Here is a 17,826-nt window from a genome sequence, read left to right on the forward strand (position 1 = left end):
ATAAATCTTGCAGAAGCTTTGGGGAACTGCAAATTATTAGTATTAGGAACTAAATAACCATGACATGAACTTTAAGAGACTCATGGAGTACAAAAATATTAAGGAGGGGTCTGGTGTCCCTTCTCCCAACTAACATATTAAAAGGCAAAAGTTGGCTGCAGCTTTTTGCTTATGCCTTTTCATAACATCTGTTACAGGTAGTCCTCAACTTACAACCATTTGTTCAGCGACTATTTGAAGTTGCAACAGCACTGAAAAAAAGTGGCTTACAACCAATTCTCACGTTTACAACTGTGGCAGCATCTCCACAGTCAAGAGCTCAAAATGTGGACCCTTGGCAACTGGCATGTATTTCAGAGGGCTGCAGCATCCTGGTGTGTGTGTGTGTGTGTGTGTGTGTGTGTGTGTGTGTGTGTGTGTCTTTGTGTGTCATGTGAGCAACACTTGCAACCTTCCCAGCCAGCTTCTGGCAAGGAAAGTCAATAGGGGAAGTATTAGTATTTACTAATACTTTTTTGTTTTGGATTTTGTTATAAAGATGTAATCTCTCCTGGGTACTTATACATTCTATTAATAAATTTATGTCTAGATTTATTATAAAGATGTTAGATAACTACAATAACAATAACGAAATGTTAATGGATAATGTTTAATGATTTTGTATGTGTTGGCATTGGTGAAAGCAATTGGGTATAAGCCTGAGGTTTACAGAAACAGCTAATGAATGCCAGTATGCCAGTCTTTAAATATAAATGATTCTAGATAAAAGCACGTTTAAACAATTATAGTTAAATGAGAATGATGGTGCATTGACGGTAAAATACATAAAGATCTTTGATTTAAAATGTACAATCCAATATGAAGGAAGTATAAAGAATGATTGTGGTACTAATGCACGAAATTTATTTGTAACCAGCTTTCTGGAAGATGTAATGAAAAATGATTTTTTGGTGTTTTTTGTTTAATTAAAACAATAAAAAAATTAAAAAAAAAAGGAAATTCCAGCCCCAATTGTGGTTGTAGGTTGAGGACTTTCTGTAATCAGAGAAGGTTCTACCACCTTCTTGATTATTATTTTTTTTGAAAATGCATGTTTATGTGAGGTGGGGGGAGAGGGTGAGAGAATATTAACAGGGAAGCTTTCAGAAATGAAAAAGAATACAGAATACAGTTGGAAGGGACCTCGGAGGTCTTCAACAGCAGAGCCTCTACCATTCCAGACAAGGGACTGTCTAGTCTCTTCTTAAAAGCCTCCAGTGATGAAGCAACCACAACTTCTGGAGGGAAGCCCTTCCGCTGGTTAATTGTCCTCGCTGTTAGGAAATTTCTCCTTCGTTCTAGGTTGCTTCTTGTCCTGCCCTCAGGTGCTCTGGAGAATAGGTTGACACCCTTGTCTTTGTAGAAGCCCCTCAAATACTAAAAGGCTGTTCTCATGTCACCCCTAGTCCTGATAGCATTCAAAATATTTGAATAAATATTCAGAAATACATCACCAGACACACCACTCCAGGTCTACTGTATTAGCAGTGATTTTTGCTGTCTTATTGACCTGCTCAAACTGAAGCTAACAATTCTAATGAAAAAGTCTTCATTCCCTGTGCAAAAACTACAGACACGGATTCCTCACTTTTATCATTCCAGTTGGGAATCGTTGCTTTATTTTTCAAAGGCATCTGATTCCGTGCTCAACTCAAGTTGAAAACCCGAAGGTTTCCATAAAGAGGCCTTTCGTAATCCATATTGGCTTCTGCAGTGTGGATTTGAACTCTTATCATCCCCTGAATCCTTGGCTGGAAGTTTTGAACTCCAGCACATCTGGAGAGCCTGCGGTTGAGGAAGAGGCTTGCTCTGAGTGTTGTTCACCAGAGGGAACTTTTCTTCCATTTTCTCTGTAGCCGTGGCTGTTCTGTAGGCTGCCTAAAGCCATGCTCCCTTAAGGTGAAAGATCCAATAGATGTAAAAAAAAAGGAATTAGGAAATGGGTTATAAATCATCCTGTTGGCAGATGGAACCTCACTGCATCTTCCGCCATCCCTGCCTAGAAGCTCCCAGCTGGCCTCAAGTTCAGGTTCCATAATCAACATTTCTTCTGAAATCCACCAGGACCCTGCAGAAGCTTGGCTGGATCAGAAGCAAAGGTGGCTCCTTTTGCCCACAATCTCTATGCCAGCCCTTGAAGTATGGGAAGACGGATATCAGGTCTCCTCCAAGCCTTCTTTTTTTAGCCTAGCTATCCCTAGTTCCTTCAATTGTCCATCCTACGGTTTAGTTTCCAGTCTCCTGATCACCTTCCTTGCTCTTCTGGGCACTTTCTATCTTTCTTAGTTCTGCCTTGCACCGTTCTCTGCCTATCCATTTGGAAAGGAGTTTTGAAAGACCATCTGAGTCCACTTCTATACATGATCCAAGGCAGGTTTTTTAAAATATGGCCCTTGGTCTTATGTGGTGTAGCACAGACCCTTACTCTAAAGACAATGGGGTTTAAACACTGTAAACCAGGCAGTGCAGAATTAGAAATGGTTCCTTTCAGTCCTCCAAAGCCACTGGGGTTGTTTGGAGCCAAAGAAAGTTCTCACAGACAATTAAGTCTTGCAAAGGCAGTGAAGAAAAGTCCAGGGTAATGGGAAACAAATGTTTTCTAAAAGCAGCAGAACTATTGAACTTAGTGGTTTGGAAGTCTTTGTTTTACCGTTTTGTTTGGAATGGAACAGGTGGAAAAGAAGTGGGGACAGACTTCTATTGGCAAACGTATCTTTTCCTAATTGCAGAATGCAAATTAAGAGGCTCTAATATGTTTAGACATAAATAGTTAAACATGGTGCTGCATATTTACAAGTGCCTGGCTGTCTCCAGCTTCACATTTATAATGGATAACAAGATGTGCATAGCATTTTACAAAGGAGAGCCGGCACATCAGATTCCCATTGAGTGCAGAGAAAAATAACAGGCAATGGGGAAGATAGTCTAACAAAACCAGCCCCATTCCTCCCCACTCCGTCCCCACCCCCAAGTATAGCTATTGACCATCTAAATCAATGTTATTCAACCCTGGTAACTTTAAGATAAGTGGACTTCAACTCCCAGAATTCCCTAGCAAGTGTTGATGGGGTGCGGTTTTCTCCTTGGTAGGATTAAGATATTGTTTCTTACTTGTTTGTCTGGTATTAATCACTTCTTATCTGTGCATTGATAGGGATGTGTTGTGGCCTTTTTGTTTCCTTCTTAGCTTTTTGTTGTTTAGTTTTATGTGTCTATTGATGACTGATTGATCTGAAAGCCAAGCTTCCAATAATTCTCAGGTCTTCTTGAATTTGCTTTACCTCACCAATGCTGGTAGGACAAGTTGCAAGCCCCACATTCCCTTACCTAGTTATCATCATTATCATCATCATCATCATTCTAGCCATTATCTATCCACTGCAGGATGAAGGCTCTTCCGCTTGTTTCCAACCAAGATGGTCTCGAGCTTTCTTTTGCCAGTTGGGCCTGCCATGCTTACTGATGTTGTTGATCCATCCTGTTTTAGATCTCTTTTGTGCATGCTTTTTATCAAGTTATCAAGATACAAGGTTGATTCCGGCTTCCATCTTCTGAAGTCGGTAAAATGAGGACCCAGATTATTGAGGGAAACCTGCTGACTCTGTAAACCACTTAGAGAGGGCTGCAAATCATTATGAAGTGATATATGTCTAAGTGCTATTGCTATTGTTATTACCTAGTATGGTAATGAAATGTCTGCAAACAAACAAATAAGTTCAGAGAGTATCAAAACTCCAAGATGCAACTTGTATTATTTATACCAGCACTGGCCAATCCAGAAGTCAGAGGTCAATGTCCCAGGATGCTTTTTTCCTCCTGTTGTCATTGATCACCAAGCTTGAATGTCCATCTTCCCAGGTCATTCATCATCTAGAAGGCTAAGCTGAGGTGCTTCCAGGCTGAGCCACCATTGCCATGTTTCTATAGCACGTCTTCCTGGGCTGCTTTCCCCACAAGATACTATTTGAAATCCAGCAATTTGGGAGGAGGAGTAAACATCTGCCTTCCTTGTGTTATGCTTGGCATCAAGGGGCTATTTAAAGTTTCTGAGAAGCACATGTGCTGGAAACGTCTCCTGTAGACCTATGGCTTGAGTGGTTGACACTAGGGGGCTCTCGGAAGAGCTGTCTTTGTTTAATTATCATGTCAATGTGAATGTCTTCTCTTTTTTTACATGCTTGGATAAAGTCTGGTTTTACAAGACAGAGCTTGATTTGCAAGGGGAAATTAACTTTGGTGAAAACAACACCAAAGCAATTGTCGGGCTGCAGAAAATTTATAGTGGGATTTGCTCATGCGGATGGAGCCTTTCTTCACACTGCTAGTACATCCCTGAGACCCACAGTGGTGAATCTGTTGGCACAGACTTTCTGAGAAGCATTTCCATGGTGTTCGCACTAGCTAGGATTGGTCTGGAGGGGGCCGTGAAGCCAAAGTGCCTTTTGGGTGGCATACAGGAAGGGAGAAGATCATAGCTCACAGATTGAGGCCTCGGCCCCTGGCTGACCTCGGGTGGGCAAGCATGCTTAAAAAGTCAGGCTTGGTTAGTACCTGGATACAGAAGCCTTGGATGCTCACGGGGGAGCCAGGAGGCCTGTACATCTCGGCCTCAGTGCTTAGGCCAGGCTGGGAAGTTACAGCAACGGCAGAGCCTGTAATGTGAGGCAGTGAGGCAAACACCATCCCTTTTGTTATTGGGTTGGAGGGTTGATGGGGGGCCTGGGTTGTAATGGTGCAGTGCTCATTTTGTCAGTCAGTCAGCTGTGGCAAGAACACTTCTTGCAACATCCAGAGTCATTGGTTGAGATATGGGGCTACAGAAATTGAACAAACAAACAGACAAACACTACTTGTTGGGGCCAGAAACTCAGAACAACTTGGGGTCCTTCCTTCCTGCCTTCCTTCCTGCCTGCCTGCCTGTGGGAACATCTCCAGGCTATTTACTTTGGGGACCAGCAAAAGGGCTGGATAAGGAGTTCTGGTGGGTAGAACGCAGTATGGGCTCAAAGTTGACTCAGAGCAACATTGTAAACCACTCACAGAGTCCTTAAAGCACTATGAAGTGGTATATAAGTCTAAGTGCTATTGTTATTGCTACTGCTATTGCTATTCTGAGGCCAAATTTCCAGTTGGTGAACAATAATGCTATCAGAACACAACAGAGGAGATTCAAACAAAAAGGCTGGATGGCTTCAATGTATCGTATATCATCATCTATTTTATGAAGCACAGCCAGAAGATCTTCTTTCTGGGATTGTGCAGTGAGAATGGGCAAATAGTCCACTTCATCCCCTCACAAATCCTCTTTTTGAGTATTTATCCAATATGGTTTTGTTCAACCTTTTGGCAAGGTGGGATGGGAATAAGAAAAACACACACTCTCTAAAGTCTGGTTGCAGTTTGGTTTAAGTTTCTCTAAGGACACAAATCCTTCTCTAAGGACACAAATCCTTATTTACTCGATGGATATTCGTTTGGCAAACAAGTTCCACCTCTTACAAGTGATCTCATGTGTATTATTCTCATGATTATAATCATGCAATCCAACAAGACTGAGGATAATTAGAACTGCAGCAAAAACAATTAGTACCAACCTGCTTTCCATTGAGGACCTGTACACTGCATGAGTCAAAAAGAGGGCCGTGAAAATATTTACAGACCCCTCACATCATGGACATAAATTGTTTCAACTCCTACCCTCAAAACGGGGCTAAAGGCCACCAAAACAATTAGACACAAGGACTGTTTTCCCCCGAACGCCATCACTCTGCTAAACAAATAATTCCCTCACCACTGGCTATTCCTATTAGTCTTCTCATCGTTCCTATCACCCATCTCCTCCCACTTATGACGTCAGGACTGTAACTTCCTTGCTTGTATCCTTACAATTTATATTGATATTGTTTCCTGATTGTTTATTTTTACCCTGTGACTATCATTAAGTGTGGCACCCTGTGATTCTTGACGAATGTATCCTGTCTTTTTATGTCCACTGAGAGCACCTGCACCAAAGACAAATTCCTCGTGTGTCCAATAACACTTGGCCAATGAAGAATTCTGTTCTATTCTATTTGTGAGGAAGTTCTCTAGACCTTTAATATCTGGTCCTAGGAGGGGCTGCTGAAGTTTCCTCTCTAATAGCATTCAGGAGTTGTGGTTATTACTTATTTATGCATTTAGTGTATGATGAGAACATTAGAAGTAAGCATATATACACAGTCCGTGTAAATATAAGTGAAACTTCTAGAGGGGCATGGCAGGGCCCAGGGCCTCCTAGCTGGATGTTCAGTTCAGCTATTTAGGCTATTGCCTCTGGCATTGCTTCGTGCAAATCATCCAGGGAAGCAGAGAACAGTGCATATTAAGCATATTGTGTCTTGCACAATATGCTTAATAGTTTGCATATCAGCTCCACAATTGCAATAAGGGGAATCTTTCCATCCCCACTAATACAGGGCACTTCTTCCAGTCATCATTTGGGTGTTGTATCTTATGATTTAGATATGATCATGATATATCACATTGCATGTAAGTACACTGAGAGCTTCTGCACCGGGGACAAATTCCTTGTTTGTCCAATCACATTTGGCCAATAAAGAATTCTGTTCTGTTCTATTTTCCATCCCATCCTCATTCCAGCCATTGTCCATCCACTGCAGGGTGAAGGCCTCATCCGCTTGTTTCCTACTGAGATGGTCCTGAGCTTTCTTTCGCCAGTTGGGCCTGCAATACTTGCTGATGTCATCGCTCCATCTTGTTTTAGGCGCTCTCATGGATGCTTCTGATCAAGTGGGATCCATTCTATGACTGCCTTGGTCCACCCGCCGTCTGTTCTCTTGCTCTGTGACCATTTCCATTTCGTTTCTTTTACTCTCTTGATGGTATTGTATACTTTCGTTTCTTCTCTAATCCATGTGTGGGTATCACTTGTCTTGTGATGCTGAGCATGTTTCTTTCTATGGCTCTTTGCGCCACTCGTAGCTTTTGTATCGATTATGAGTTTACTTCTTCCAGTATCAGCCATTCATTTGACATCTGTCCAGGTTAACCCCGAGAATGCCTGGAGACAGGAAGGGTCCAGGACTGGTCATTAGTGACCCCTTTATCAAATCACTTGGTTTTGAACTGCCCCGCTCTATGTGGACAAAATTGAACATAATGAGGTGTGATACTGGAAGAGGTAAACTTTCCAAGCTGGCCTGTGGGACTGCAGCCTTGTGATGGGCTGTGAGTTGTAGTGAAGATGATAAACCTGACCCATAATAAGTATCTTCTCGTGGGTTGCTCTTTTCCCCAGGTGCAGCAGGTTGCCCCAAATGTTGCTGGAAACACAAATTCAATCTGTTTGATTTCAAATTGTTCCCAGCTGACCAATTGTGGTTTCTGGTTTGGGTTTTATCCTTCTTTTTCTTCATGTTTTTCTTTGTTCTTGTCATTTGTGATGTTATTTTTACATTGGTGCTATACAAGTAGTCCTTGAATTGATCGCAATTGAGAATGGGATTTCCATCGTAAGTCAGTGCAGTCATAAAGCGAGTCATCCAATCACCTCACCCAATTTTATGACTATTCTTACCATGGTTGTTAAATGAATCAGATGGCCATTAAGTGAATCTTGCTTTCCCAATTAACTTTGCTTGTTGGGAAGGTCACCCCATGGATTGATCACATGATCAAAATTCAGACGCTGGGCAACTGACTCATATATATGACGGTCGTAGTGCCCCAGGGTCATGTGATCCATTTTTGTGACCTCCTGACAAGCAAAGTCAATGGGAAGCCAGATTCACTTAACAACAGTGTTACTAACTTAATAACTGCAGTGATTCATTTAACAACTGTGGCAAGAAAGGTCATAAAATAGGGCAAAACTCATGTAACAAATGACTTACTTAGGAAAAGAAATGTTGGGCTCAACTGTGGTTGTAAGTCAAGGATCACCTATATGCTGTTCCATCTTTAGGATTGGGGGCAACTCTAAAGATTTTAAAAAAAAAACAGCAAATGACATTAGAAAAGTCAGGGAGCTGTAAATTCTGCCTAGAAACGAGCTTTCAATTGGTGGATTGGTTTGAAAAACACGAATATAGGTCAGTTTGCCTTCACTCGAGAGGCAGAGATGCTTTCTCCAGTTTTAATTGCCAACGAAGATACGGAAAACAAATTCTGTAGATAGGAAATGTTTAGTTTTTCTTTTCTGCTTAAAAAAGAAGATGGGGGGGGGGGAGAAGGATGGGAAGTCAGATGAAGAGAATCCAGTCCAGCATGGAGTTTTGCAACTGAAAAACACTAACAGGAGAAGAGAGTTGGAAGGAGCCTTAGAGGTCTTCTAGTCCAACCCCCTGCTCCAGTAGGAGGCCCTGGACCATCCCAGTCTCTTCTTGAAAGTCTCTAATGTTTAAGCATTGGAGGGAAGTTGTTCCACTGATTCATTGTTCTCACTGTCAGGTTGCTTCTCTCCTTGATTAGTTTCCACCCATTGCTTCTTCTTCTACCCTCAGGTGCTTTGTAGAATAGGTTGACCCTCTCTTCCTTCCTCAAATATTGGAAGACTGCTCTCCTCTCACCCCTTGTCCTTCTTTTCAGCCGTCTAGAGAAACCCAGTTCCTGCAACCATTCTTCCTATGTTTTAGCCTCCAGTCCCCCCATCATCTTTGTTGCTCTTTTTGCATTCTTTCCAGAAGCTCTAGATCTTTCTTAAAATATGGTGACCAAAACTGGATGCCATATTCCACGGGTGGCCCTCCTAAGCCTTTATAAAGCGGAATTAATGTTCTATACTCCTTCCACACCTCCTGCTGGAGAAAAACCTCACCTCCTTTTTCCGTTCCTTGCTGAAGTCTTTTAAAAACATCTTTGATCACATGGCAAAGGCATGTGTGTGCAGGGACACATCGAAGGCCTGCTGGGGTGTTTTCCTGCATTCCCACAGAATTATGAGTCTTTATTACTGGTCATAATTATCTTGGCTGAGATAGAAGATGTAAAATGATTTTTACAGTCCCCATAATGGCCCTTTCAAAGCCATCGGGGGAAACACAGCATATTTCTGATCCTTCCTGGCCTCTTTTAAATAGGGCCGTTAGGTTTGTTAGGGCCGCAAAGAGGGGGCCGTGAGGGACGGCCAGGCGCTGCCGTGTAATAATTCCAGCAAAAGCAAATGTTTGGAAAGCAGAGCTCCCATCCCCATCGCTGGTGACTCTGCAGAGCAAGCCTAAATGGAGAAGGACAAGCCACACAAGGGGAGGCATTGCCATTCCAGCCGTGCATGAAACATTATATGTTTTTATAGACCGAATGTAAATAAGTTTAGTTGGAAATAAATTGAGGATCTCAGATAAGGGGGAGAAAGTCTGCTGGCTTGCACCTAGAAGGGGATCCAGCTGGGAGGAGGGTTCAGAGGCATTGGAATGGCTGGGCACAAACCTAGACATTACATTGATCCCTGGCAGAGGCCAGTGTGGGCAACCATCCACTCTTTTACTTACCCGCAATGCCTGTTTAGGAGGCACCAAGGGAGAGAATATTTGCAGGCCAGGTTAAACTGTGGAGTCTTTCGTGCACTCTCATCTTTTCTTGCAGACATTTTCATGACCCAACTAGGGAACATTATCAGTGTTAGAAAGGAGGAGGGCTTGTGAGGAGGAGGAGGAGGACTGCGGGGTCCTTGGTGGAAACCATAGACAAGATTCCTCCAGAATACAACCTACGCTATTCCCCTACTACTTTTTCTTCTGAATGACTATTTTTATTGCAAAGTAAATATGGATTTGTACCACTGGTATCTCAACTGATATAGGACATAGGAGCTTTACTCTATTTTTGAATTCATTTCACTTTCACATGTTCATTAAAAAAAAACCTGTCCAGATCATATATTTGGACAGCAGTTTAATGCCAGCCTAAATTTGCACTTTCTTTGGGGCTTCCTGATAGGCATTCAGCCAGTCAATATTTCACACTTGTCAGGACTTCATGACATTATTGGCAACTGATGCAAATCAGAACATGGTGCGCAAGGTTGGGAATGCATTGCAAAGTGTTTGAGATGATTTACACCTGTCTCCTTAACCCACTAGTTCTGTTTCAACATCTGTATTGCTTCCAATGTGGTCATCTTTATTGAGATATGGGGTTCGCAGACGACCTGACACCCTCTAATCCCCAGAGTTCTCAAGAACGTGTGGTTAGTCTGGTGAGATTCTTGTGAACGGGGGAGTCGCAGTAAAGATACTTCTCTGTTCAATTCACAGTATCATTCTGATGCCTTGTAGCTGACAACTGTGACTCACTGAATAAACTAATGTGGCTGCATTTTCACATAATGCCTAACCGTTCATTATGGTTTTATAAATGTAGAGAACCACAGAAATGAGTTTGGAGGAGAATGTAACAGTTAGCAAAACATGAATTAGGACATTAACAAATTCTCTTTCCCCCTCCCTTTCCCCCCTCTCTCCCCCTCCCACCCTCCCTCCATGCCTTCTGCACAAGGTTCCTTGTGACATTATAGGAGAAGGTAGCGTTACATATGTCAGCATGAATTTCTGAAGGAAACAATGGGGTAGAAGTTGAACACATAAATAAATAGGAAGTAATTCATGCTAGTTTGCAGATGTATTTGGCAGGACAATTCTCCACCCGAAAGCCACGGATGAGAACAGTTTACCGTTCATTACTGTACCCTGTCAATGACATTTGTCTCTGCATATTTAATTGTGAGGTTTTCCCATCTGCAATTCCTTAGTTTTTAAATCTCAGCCCTCTTGAATGTTCTATAAATGGAAAGCTAGGGTCAAAAATGACTGATAAAGAATAGGCCCTTTTATTTCTTTTGTTGTTAATTTTGATTTTTTTAAAGAATGGTTATACACCTAATATTTTTATCTGGAGATGTGAAATGACATTTACTACATCTGAGGGATGATTGCCTAACTTGTATCTATAGTTACTAACCAAAAAGAATGTCACCCACCACAAATTTACATAACTAAAGGGAGAATTCATATTCCAATGCTAAGAGTGGACATTTTAAAACAGGTAGTGTGTGGATAGCTTATTTTATTTTAAAACAGGGTAGTGTGTGGATAGCTTATTCTTTTGATTTCATTCTTTCAGATGTGTATCTTGGAGAAACACACTGTAAATTAGGATGGGATGACTAAGGAATGTTAAAGGTTATTTCTGTTTTCATAAACAAGCAATAAAGTAGAATAACTTTCTATTTTATAATTCTTGAAGAAAACCGCTAAGCCATTGGACTATGCAATTACTGTAATTTAGCATGAAAAATAAAGAGTAAAAAAAGTTGAAATTGAACTGCTCTCATCTAATCTCTCTCTCTCCTCTCTCTCCCTCCATCAGGCTCAGCTCTGGTGAAGCAAGAAAGGCTTATGAAACCTGAATTGAACATCAATCGTGACTATATTATAGTGGAAGCTGGAGATTCGTTCAGCGTAACTTGCAGGTAATACCTGGCATTCTTGGAATTCCAAACTAAGTGGAAATTTAGATTTCTAGGAGAAGTTGTCCTGAATTATTACAGGAAATGGGTATGGTGGTTTTGAGAAAAGAAGGACTAGGGATGACATGATAGTAGTATTCCAATATTTTGGGCACTGTCACAAAGAAGGTGAGGTCAACCTATTTTCCAAAGCACCAAAAGGCAGGACAAGAAACAATGGATGGAAATTAATCAAGGAGAGAAGCAACCTAGAATTAAGGAGAAATTTCCTGACAGTGAGAACAAAGCTTCACTGGAAGCTTTCAAGAAAAGACTGGAAGCCACTTTTCTGAAATGGAATAGTATCTCCTGTTTGAGCAGGGGTTGGACTAGAAAACTTCTAAGGTCCCTTCCCACTCCTATTGTTCTCTTATTCTGAAATACCTTCTAGGATCTGAGACATAAGCCTAAAAATCACAGTTTTCTTAAACAACTTGAGCAGAGGGAAAAATAAATGTAGTTCTAGACCGACCTTCAAAAAAAGTCCATAAAAATGTCTATGCAGGGTAGAAGATTTGCAAGAAGGTCTGAAACAAACTTTGGGATAAGATCAGGGGTGAAATTCAGCAGGTTCTGATAGGTTCTGGAGAACCAGTAGCAGAAAGTTTGAGTATTTCAGAGAACCGGCAAATGCCACCTCTGGCTGGCCCCAGAGTGGGGAGGGAATGGAGATTTTGCAACATCCTTCCTCTGCTGCACCCACCAAGCCCCCCACACAGAACCAATAGTAAAAAAAGTGAAATTCACCACTAGATAAGATAGGTATAACATTGTGATGACCAGCGTGGTGTGGTGGTGACGGTGTCATGCTAGAAACTGGAAACCGTGGATTTTAGTCCCATCTTAGTCAAAGCTGGCAGGGTGATCCTGGGCCAGTCATCTTATCTCAGCCCTGGGAAGAAGGCAATGACAAACCACTATTGAAAATCTGCCAAGAAAACTGCATTGTAAGTCCAGGTAACTTACAATGAATTACAACTGGTCTTCATATTTAGGATCGTCTCAGCATCCTCGTAGTCACGGGGTCAAAATTTGGTGACCTGGCAACTGTCATGTATTTATCACATGATCTCCATCTGCAATTTTCCTGGGTGACTTCTTGTCAGTAAAATCAATGAAGGAACTGGAGTCACTTAGCAACTGCATAATTCATTTAACAGTTGCCGTGATCCACTTAACAACTGCGGGGGGGGGGGGAAGAGGTTGTAAAATCAGATGTGATTCACTTAATAACTGTTGGATAGGGCAATGAGATGGCAGACTCAGGTTTAACGCAACAACAGCTCTTTATTCAACAGTCAAGTATGTACAATCCAGCAACTGTTAGGTCTGACAGCTCTCCTTTTCAACCAATCAGATTGAACCTCTGTTCCCGCCTAAGCAGAGGACTGGAGTGAAAACCACAGCAGTCTGTGTGGATATCTAACATTAACCACCTTGCTTAGCAAGGAAATTCTAGTCCCGCTTGTTGCCATAACTCAAGAACTGTCTGTACTTCTTTTCCTGCAGTGTCTTTCAGTATTTTTTAGCAACAGTGCCAGCAACTTCATGCAACCCAACTTGTTGCAATACAATGGACGGTCACTTCTCTCTCGACTGTCCAGGGTGGGGGCAGTCAAAAAAGCCAGGGTGGCCGTCAGGGTCCCGCAATTAAAACCCGACAAGGCATGCACAAACTGGGCAGGGCTACAGTTCCCCACGGCCAACGTGTTGCGGGGCAACTCACTGTGGGGCAGGAGCTGCACTAATATCGAAGTAGTGATGGAATGGGATCATTAAAAAAATGGAAGCCAAAGGAGGAACAAAATAAAATGTGAGTGACAAAAATTAAAATTATGTTTTAATTTTTTAAAATAATTGAATTGAATTGTTGAATTGTCCTGTGGCAAATTGTCCCACAGCGAGTTGGCTGCGGCAAATGGACCATAAGAAGATGGCCATAAGTTCTCCCGTTCCCTTTTGCATGGTGATAGCCACCATCCTGGCTTTTATGACACACACACACACACACACACACGGACACACACACCCTACACAACGGCATTGTTATTGCTGTGGTTATCTTTCCCAGCAGCCCTTTGCATTTCAGAAAAGAAAGACTTTAATCCCCCAGAACCTTTGAACAAATTAATTTGTCTTCCAAAGCAGCTTCAGAAGCTGCTGCCTGGTGACAGCCTTGCTGAAAGAAGACAAGAGTGCAGGATTTAGGGGCAGCAAAATAGGTGGTTTACAGGATCTTCTTCAACAGGAAAGAACAAGATAAGAGGGTAATGCAATTATGTAACTGCAATCAATGTGAGTCATAAGTATTTTGTGAACTCTTTGTGTTGAAAATTCAGTGGAAGAGCAGCCGCAGGGAGCATCCAGCCCCATCTTGGCCAATTGCTGATTAGGAAAGAGAGTGGGGGAGGGGTGGAGGAGGAGGAGGAGGAGGAGGAGGAGGAGGAGGAGGAGGAGGAGGAGGAGGAGGAAAATTTGGCATGGTCAGGACCAAGATAGAAAAAGTCTTCCTCTCAAGGATGGTATCTATTCTTAAATTTAAAGTATGAAATGCCTTTTTGCACTTGTATAGTCAGAACTAACCCTATTGGAAAACTTGTGATTAGAATTACAAAATCAGAGGAGGATAGCCAGGAGAGACTAAAAATGGCTTCTAGCTGGTTAGCAGGATTGTTACCGATGTCCCATGATGGACCACAGGAGGAGGATAGGAGGAATGGAAGATCTAAAATATTCTCTAGGGAATGTTCAGATGTCATTTCCCCAAAGTGCTTCAAAGTGTGCAGGTGTGCAAGTAGGGTACCTGTGTTTCATTCTTGAAAGCAGTCGTGTTTTTCCCAGGGACCAAATAACAGGAACAGAGGACACACAGGTGAGCCAGGGAAAGATTCTAGAATCATCCAAGGGAGTAAGTAGCATTTAAATATTGGCCAAAACAAAGCAAAAGAAATGCTCTAAAGGATGCTCTGAATTACTTTCTCCTAATGTTTCCCAAAAGGCCCATAGCCATCCTCCTTGCCTTATCAACTCTTATCTTTGTTTGGTTCCTGGGGGCTCCAGAAAGGAGAGGTAAGGCTGAAACCATTCTCTGTACCAGGCAGTTTCATATCTGGGAGAATATGCTCTATTGTGGCCAATAAGCCTCCACTGGACATAGAAAATACATCATTGTGCTGTAAAACAGGGATGTCCAACCTTGGCAACTTTAAAATCGGTGGACTTTAACTCCCCAAAATCCCCAGCCTGGGGAATTCTGGGAGTTGGAGTCCATGGGGAGCTGAAGACCACAGGTCTAAAAGTTGCCAAGATTGGACACCCCTGCTGTGAAGTGTGGTCAAACTCAAACTAGTTTCACAAACTTTACTCCACTGCTCAATCAGATTTCCTTTAATGTGAAATCTTTTTTATTTTTATTAGATTTCACATCCCATCTTTATTATGTACAATCCAAAGAGGCGTACACAATTCTCCCTGATGTAGAACATAGAACAAGAGAGTTGGACTTCGAAGGTTTCTAGACTAACCCCCAGGGGCTCAAGCAGGAGGCCCCATTCCAGACAAATGGCTGTCCAATCTCACCTAAAAGGCCTCTGGTGATGGAGTAACCACAGTCTCTGAAGGCGAGCCATTCCACTGGTTGATTCTTCCAACTGTTAGGACATTTCTCCTTAATACTAGGTTGTTTCTCTCCTTGATCAGTTTCCATCCATTGTTTCTTCTCCTGCTTCTTTGGAAAATAGATTAACCCCCTCTTCTTTGTGGCAGACTGCTATCAAATTCCCTCTAGTCCTTCTTTTCACTAGACTAAACTTACCCAATTCGTGCAATGGTTCTTCCTATGTCTTAGTCTCCAGCCCCCTATTCACCTTTGTTGCTCTTTTCTGCACTCTTTATGTGTATGCCACCTCTTCCTTTTTGTCCACCACATCAACCCTGCGAGGTAGGTTGGGCTGAGAGAGAGGGGAGGACTGGCCGAAGGTCACCCAGCCAATTTCTGCACGTAAGAGAGGTCTACAACTTTCCTGATTCCTAGTCTTCACCAAACTAGGTTTCCATGTTATGTCCTCCTTTATACGTGTCGGAAGCACCTACAGATATACAGTATAACATTGGGCAAATAAAATAGGTATAACGTAAGTCACAGTGTTACAGTATAACACTGGGCAAATAAAATAGGTATAACGTAAGTCATAGAAAATGTGCCACATGTAAAAAAGCATGTAGAATAAATAGGATTAAAACTAAATGACATTTGCCCAGTATTGGGCCATGTTTTCTTTCCCAGCATGAGGTCTTCCTCCTTGCATGTTGAAGGACACGATATATACCATAGCATGTGTCAGGGGGGGTGTTCCTTCTACTTCTTCTTCCTGGTGTTGTTTTCCATAGGGAGGGCCCATTTTCTTAGATTGTCCTTTGATCTTCCCACCCTGGAGCATAGTTTCCTTCATAATTTCCACATAGGCCAAGGTTGCTCTTCGCCAGGTAGCAAACAGCCCTGTGGTGTTGCCCAGTTGCCTGGCAGCATCTTATGTTATCCCTGAGACTGACGGAACGGTGCTTTCTCTTGCCAGGGGCTCGCATGGCTTGACATGGCAAGCGGGAGAAGAACAGGTCACCCAGAGCAAGCGGTGGCACATTCACAAGCAGAAGTGTTCAGACAAGCCATGGCATTCCTGCAGCACAATTGGAGTTAACCGAGCTGTGGCCAATGACACCGGCTATTTCAGCTGCTTCTACGACCGCCTCCCCTTGGCTGAGGAACTGAGAGCCAAGTTATATGTCTTCGTGAAAGGTAATGCTGATGGTTTCTTTGATTCTGATTCTGTAGGGAAGCTAAGAAGGAGGCAGAGGAAAAGATGAATTGGAGAAATTGCCTGATAGGGAGAACAATCAATCATTGGAATGGCTTGCCTCCAGACCCTGTCTAGAATGGTATAGGGGTTTGGACTAGAAGACCTTCAAGGTTCCTTACAACTCTCTTATTCTGTATTCTTAATCCAGATCTCAAATTGGGTGGCAATGTCGTGGCTAGAACCATTTCCATAGGGCTCCTGTTGTTGGCTTTATAGTCAAAATTTTCTATCACTTATACATTGGTGGTGCTGACATGTCTGTAGAAGGCCTCCAAAGTCCCTTCCAACCCTTATTCTATGTTCAATAAAAAAAAATCAGAAGGGGTATGGAGGTTGGTATGATGTATTATCCCCAGATATCTATGGAGATCACACTGAGGATCAAAGCAGGTATCCAATTCCAATCACTCCTATCAATAGCATAGTCAAGGACAAAGACATCTGGGTGAAAAAAAATGAATATGGCAGCTGCATAGAAGTCCCAGGTCTTTTTTTTTTTTTGGACTTCCGGTTCCGGCGGCTACGGCGACAGGCAAGCCTTTGCCTGCTCCCGCTCTCCCGGTGGGCTTCCCCCGCTTCTGGGGGGGCACAGGACGCCCCGGAGAGGCGTCCTGCCGAGGGAACGGCTTGCGGAGGGTCCTGGCGTCGGCGGCGGCTGGCGGGGGCCTCTCCGCTTCGTTCTAGGCACCGGGGAGCAGTATCGGAGGGCGCCCGTGTGCGCGCGTCTCGCCCCATGCCGATCGGAGAATACACTTCTGAATGAAGCAGCGGCGGTGTGGTGAGAGGCTTCCCTTCTCCATTCCCTCTCTTTTGAATTAATGGACTTTTCAGCCTTTTTTTAAACAAAGTTTCTTTCGGACTTTTGCTGGAGGTGCAGCTAGAGGGAGGGGGACTTTCCCCCCCCCTTGGACAAGCGGCTTGAAAAGATTTTGCTCTCGCCCCCAGGGGAAGGAGGGAGGGGGAGAGCCAACTAATGATGCCTCACCCCTATAAAAGTGACTTTCCTTGGACTTAGATCCAGAACTTATGGGTGAACTGAGAATTTTCTGAACTTTCAAAAGTTTGCTATGCCTCTGAGCCCAAAACTGGCAGGGCAAGATGGCACACTTCCGTTGTCTTTGTGAACTGTGAAATTTGACTCCACCTTCAAAATTCAGGCTTCCGGTCTTTGTCTCCGAGCCACCCAGAGGAATCTCTTGTGGATTGTGATTCCTTGAACCCTTTGGAGAAAAAAAACTTTCACCTATTGCTAGAGTTACTAAAGAAATTCCCATCTGTCTGGATTCTCTGTCTCCTGGACTCGTCTGCCTGCTCTTCTTCTCCAGCTGCCCAGTCTCTACAGTGATTGATTCCTTTGCTTTCCAAACCATGTCTCCAAAAAGACCACCTCCTGGAAAACCTGGTTTTGCTACTTCTGCTCCAACATCT

At 42.9% G+C, this 17,826-nt stretch overlaps 1 protein-coding gene across 1 annotated transcript in view; it reads left to right on the forward strand.

Annotated features, from left to right (window-relative positions):
- LOC309397898 (vascular endothelial growth factor receptor kdr-like) overlaps window positions 1-17,826 on the forward strand; it is a 182,905-nt gene that overhangs the window by 37,051 nt on the left and 128,028 nt on the right. Inside the window, exons 2-3 of the mRNA XM_081964323.1 lie at window positions 11,410-11,506; window positions 16,117-16,337. Coding sequence (XP_081820449.1) covers window positions 11,410-11,506; window positions 16,117-16,337 — 318 coding nt within the window. The remainder of the gene's footprint in view (window positions 1-11,409; window positions 11,507-16,116; window positions 16,338-17,826) is intronic.

The sequence above is a fragment of the Natrix helvetica genome (assembly GCF_964273705.1).
Source record: "Natrix helvetica genome assembly, chromosome: 11".
NCBI lineage: Eukaryota > Metazoa > Chordata > Lepidosauria > Squamata > Natricidae > Natrix > Natrix helvetica.